The sequence below is a fragment of the Trypanosoma cruzi genome (genome assembly GCF_000209065.1).
Source record: "Trypanosoma cruzi strain CL Brener chromosome Unknown tcruzi_1047053504795, whole genome shotgun sequence".
NCBI classification, from domain to species: Eukaryota; Euglenozoa; class Kinetoplastea; order Trypanosomatida; family Trypanosomatidae; genus Trypanosoma; species Trypanosoma cruzi.
The window spans coordinates 409-5,956 of record NW_918838.1 but is presented as its reverse complement, the minus strand read 5'-3'; the positions used below and the strand labels follow the sequence as shown (position 1 = coordinate 5,956).

The following is a 5,548-nucleotide window of genomic DNA, read 5'->3' as shown; positions in this document are numbered from 1 at the left end:
TGACGAGGATGTTCAGTGACCCCACAGCGGCGTACGTGTTGCCCAACACCAACAGCACGGCGCCGTCCCTCCACGTGCATCCATCAAACGTGACATTCACCACGTCGCCCGTCATCGCCCCGACCAGCACCGTCAGGCTCATGCCGCCCCCGCTGAACGTCACGTTGCGGTAGCACAGCCACGACAGCCCGCCGCCCACAGCCTGCGCAACCTCGGGGCACACCATGTCGCTGATGCACTCACCAATCGGCGGTGGTGGCGGTGGTGGCGGTGGTGGCGGCGTGAGCGGTGGCGGCGGGCCAGCAGGCACAGGCGCCGGGACGCACACATCGCCGTGCCCTCCAGCAGCGCACTGGCACTTGCAGTCGCTGATAGCCGTCGTCAGCGGAGCAAAGCAGTCGCCGTCCTTCGTGCACTCCCCGCACGCAGCAACCGTCGTCACGTCGGTGATGCCGTGGAGCTCCAGTTCAGCCGCCGTCGTCACCAACCGTCCCGCGACCGTCAGGCACCCAGCAACAAACCGGTAGCCGGCGTCAGCCTGCGATAGCAAGGGTACCGACAGCCCCGTCGAGCCCATCTTGCAGCCCGTCAGCGTCACCACACTGCTGCCGTCAGTGCTCACAAAGGCGGAATCCCATACCTTGAAAATCGCACCCACACCCACGTCGTTGTCACGCCAATCCAGCCAGCTTGACTCCAGGACGGCCCACGAGCCTTCTGCAAGGATGGCGTATGAGACGGAACCGCTGTTCCCCACCACGCGCAACACGCTGTGATCCGACACGCTCAATTCTTGTTGTTGACACAGAAGGCTTGTCCCGGAGGCCATTGTATTGTTGAGCAGCGCAAAAACAGAGTGGTCACTCACACTGAGAATATTCATGTACAACAGGTGTTCGTACCCATCAAAGCTGCAGTAACGCGCGTAAAGAGAGCTGCCACCCACCAGCGTCAGCGTCCCGGTAGAGTGCAAACCAAACCCGCCACGCCTCGATGCATGCGCATTGACGTTGCTGACCAGCAGCGAGGATGTAGTCAGCACAACGTTCCTCAGCAGCAATACGCTCAGCGTCTTGCTCACAGTGCCCGGTAAGTCGACCGCGGAAGACTGCACCGCGTCAACCTCCGTGACGGCAATGTCGCAGTGCTGCGGGAGGGCAGCTGCAAAAACAACAACGGAGGAACGCATCACCGTCTGGCTCACGCGGATCAGGACACCGGCTGACTCGGCCGACTCAGCACCACCAAAAAATTGCACCACGGCACCGCCACGGAACGTGCATCCAGTGAGCGTGATGTTGATGGGGAGATGCAGCAGCATACTGTCAAAGGAAAACGTTAGCACAGCACCCACGCCGCTGAATGTCACACCCGCGTAGCAGTGGTGCGTCTTCCACATGTTCAGCATAATTTTCGTCAGTGTCTGGTTCACCACGCAGCTCGTGTCGCCGTCGACGGCTCTCTCCGGCAAGGGGAGCAAAACCGTGTCGGGCACCTTGAAGGGAAGACACGACGCGCCATGCCATCCGTCCTTGCAGCTGCACGAGCACGAGCTGCGGTCCACCAACTCCGTCCCGGGCATGTAGCACGCCGCGTCGTCGTTGCATGTGCCGCACCTGAACACCACCACACCCTCCGGAAATACACCGTCGTACAACACCTCCTCACCGCCCTGCAGGTTGCACCCAACCACAAACCGCGCGGATGACGTCACGACAATGCTCGATGGGAAAATATTGACAAAGGCTTTACTCGAGTCCACCTGACGGTTGTGTGCAAGCACCACGGTGGTGCCGCTGCCTGACAGCTGAATTTTACGCTGGGGACGTGGCACAATTAATAAGGAGGCTGCACTCACGCTGTTTCTCTCCACACGCCACTGCGCTCCACCCTGAAGGATGAGAGAGTTAGAAAAATACACCAGCGCGGGATCAAAAAATTTCTTCCTGTAAACGAAGGTGCAGTCCGCCACTCGCAGCAGCCCCGCGGAGCTCACGGTGGCCCTCTTCACAAACCAAACGCCTATGACCGCGCTCATCGCGTTGTTCTCAACGTCAAGGTAGCCGCCGTTCTTCATAACAACAGCATGAACGCAAACGGCTGACTCCGCACCGTTATTATCCGTTGCCCTCAGCGTATTTCCCTTCACAATGATCCCGCCACCATCAACAACAACAGCATTGAAGAAATAGACTGCGTGCCTATTCCCCTCAATGTAGTTGTCGAGTAGCAGCAGCGTCGAGTTCGCGCCAAGGAAAAATTCCCGGAAGGCAATAGCGTGGCTCGACATCGTCACAAGCGTACTGCACGCCACCAGTATCTGGGAGCTCACGCCAAAAACACCCCTGAACTCCAACTCACCAGAATCCAGCATCGAGGATGTCACGTTCACGTGCACTCGCACACCACTCCCCCTGACCGACAGGTCCATGAGGACGCACTGCAGCAGCGTGATGTTGAGTGTCTGTTGTGGCGCATCGAAATACGACAAGTCCAGCACAATCGCGGCAGTGAAGGTTACGTTGACGAAGCACAGACCACGCACACCGGGATCAGGATAGTATACGGAGCTGATGCTGCCACCGTGCACGCAGCGGACCTCCGTGTCCCTCGCATCGGGGAGCGGGAGCGGCCCAAGACCGTCCGGAACCACAGCCGGCAGACATGTGTCACCGTAGCCGCCAGCAGCGCACACACACTCACAGCCGCTGATGCTGCTCGTCCTCGCAGCAAAGCACACGGCGTCCACGGTGCACGCACCACAGTCCAACACCGTCACGGGCACCCCAATGTTGAGCTCTTCTCCGTAATTCGCCACAGGAGAGCCTCTTATCTCGTTGCACACACCGTAGATGGTCGGGCGCGAGTCGGATGGTGGTAACCAGTTGCTTGTCATGTGTGCAATGGTTGACGAGTACGAGCCGTACGTGAAGTTGTTGTCAAGTATCGACCACAGACTCCGATCGCAGAATGCCACGCCGTTCTCGCTGGCCACGTGCACAACGTAGGCGGTGCGAAACTCGTTGTCACGGTGCACCAGCCAGCTGCCGCCAGTCACAGTCAGCGTGGTTGCAATGAGCATGGCAAAGCCAAGACGGAAATTGCTGGACACAATCTGCAGCACGCTGCCACCATCCACCGCAACGTCCTTGAACACACACGCACCTTCGTAGAAGCCAATGCTCGGTGCACTCCACGAGCTGTTCTGTACGGAGAACACGGAGCCGCCGCTGACACGCAGGCCCGACGCAAGAGCGTACATCACGTGCATCTGCGACACGACAGCGCAATTGTCCATGTAGAAGACGCTGGACAGGTGCACGCCGAGGCCGCGCTCAACGAGGATCGCAGCGCACGACTCCCCGCCACACACCAGCGTCGACCGCGTCATGACAAACCGCGTCGACAGTAGCCGGACGCCGTCCAGGACAAGCGCGGGGCCGTACCGGGATCTCGCATGGCCACGGGCCGTCGGCACGTACTGCGACCCGCCAACCGTCGCGCGCAGCGTTGAGTTCGCCAGCAGCACGCTCGAGTGCAGCGGCATCGCGCCATGCAGCACAATCGTGCCCTCCACCGACGTCACGTTCGTCATGTTGACGAGGGCGTGGGGCATCAGGCGCGCCGTGATCTCGCTGAGGCCACCAATCCGCAGCTGCGCGCCGCCCGCAAGCACGCAGTGGCGCAGCGTCACGTTCAACGCGCCAGCGAACGCGTCCATCGAGCGCAGGTCCAACGCCACAGTGATCGGCCCGCTGAACACCACCGAGTCGAAGCACGCCGTCGCACGCCCGCCGCCAACCGTCACCGACTCCGTCAGCGCCACGCCACTCACGCAGCCCTCCGCGGTATCGCCACCGCCGCCGGACCTCGCAACCGGCACGTCGAACGGCAGGCACGCCTCGCCCAAGCCGCCGGCAAGGCAGCTGCAAGCACAGTCGGAGAACGACGCCGTCAGCGCATCAAAGCACGCCAGCGCGGCCGCACAGCCGTCGCACGGCACCACGCTCACGGAGGACAGGCCGGCCATGCGGTAGTCGCCGCTGCTCCGCAGCACCCGGCCGCCGGCACGGTTGCACTGCACCGACACGACGCCGCTCGTGATCGTCGGCCCGGAGACAAGCGTCGCGCCAACGGCAGCGCAGCGTGCAATCGACACGGTGCCGCCGCTCAGCGTCACCCCCGACAGCGACGCCACGGACGACGCCTCGCCCACCGCCCACACGTCGTGCAGGTCCAGCCACCCGCCGCCACCGACAGTCCCACCGTCGCAGCACACCAGCGAGGACGTGACAGACCCCTCGACGCGCACGAAGCGCAGCACCGAATCAAACACAGTAACACGCTCTCCAAGCACAAGGCCGCCGCCGCTGCTCACAACCGACACGTTCGTCACGGAGAACACCGAGTGGCCCCGCAGACTGAGACGCGACGAGGACGCCACATGCATCGCGGACGCGGTCGGACCGTCCGACGCCTCCAGCGACACGCCGTCAAGCACCACAGCGCTCGACAGCAGGTCCACACCGCCGCCAACGTACACCGCCGACCCGCCCGCCTGCAACGACCTCAGCACTGTGTTGCTCACACGCAGCTGCGACTGCAACAGCGACGTCGCGTGCAGCACAAGCGGCGACGCCACCGCGTCCGTCAGCCCGCTCAGCTGCGAGTAGCGCATCGGTCCCGGCGTCACAATCGTCGAGTCACGGACCGTCACGTTCGTGTGTGCCGGCAGGTTGTGCACAAACACAAGCGAGCAGTAGTCGCCGGATAGCCCGCTCACACTCACCTCCAGGCTCCGGTCACTCGCCGGCTCGCCGCCGTAGCCCCGCACGTAGATCTGCGCACCGCCGTCGCACACACAGTTCCTCAGTTCGATGAGCAGAGCGCCGGGAAGCATCGCAGGCACGTCGAACACAACAGCCACGCCGTTCGTGATGGACACGCCGTCCATCAGCACCGTGTCCACGGCGCGGCCAACCGTGATGGCTCTGTCCACCGTGCCGCCCCGCAGTCGCAACACCACCGCATGCACCGCGGGCATCCACGCAGCAGCAGCAACCAGCGCCAACGCCACAAGCAGCGCCGCACGCACATTCGCAATGGCCCTGCGCCGCACACGGTGACGGCTGCGCGGACACGCACCCACCGCAGACCACATCCACCGACCCAGACACGTATCAACAGGGCTGTCGTGATGTATTGCACTCGCCCCGTCGACCATAACTCCTACTTAGCAAATCCCGTTCTACAGATGGAAAATCCAATGACACAATTCCGCCAGATCGATATCACACTGATGCTAATCCTAATACTGCGAGTAATCCCTAACACCCTGAAACGATAGTTGCGCTGGCCAGTCCAAAGTATCTCTAACTGCACAGTCAAAATAAGAATAAAAACAGCAACAACAGTAGCTAAACACAGTGACACACAGAAGCATCCAACCGAAGACAGTTCCACCAAAGCACAACCAGTGACAAAAAGAAGCGCAGACGCAGTCAGCTCGGTGATGTCACCGCCCTCCCACCACCCGCGCAGCCTCACA

The 5,548-nt window shown here is 61.8% G+C and overlaps 1 protein-coding gene across 1 annotated transcript, besides 2 other annotated features; it reads right to left on the bottom strand.

Moving 5' to 3' along the window:
* Tc00.1047053504795.9 (dispersed gene family protein 1 (DGF-1), putative) lies at positions 1-5,224 on the bottom strand (the record flags this gene model as incomplete). Its single annotated transcript, XM_799356.1, has 1 exon — positions 1-5,224. A coding segment is annotated over one exon (5,224 nt), but the record flags the coding sequence as incomplete, so codon positions are not given.
* Positions 1-5,548: part of a sequence feature (areas not merged during assembly with more than two copies in the genome that could not be assigned to a particular haplotype) that runs on past the window's edge.
* Positions 248-298: a microsatellite.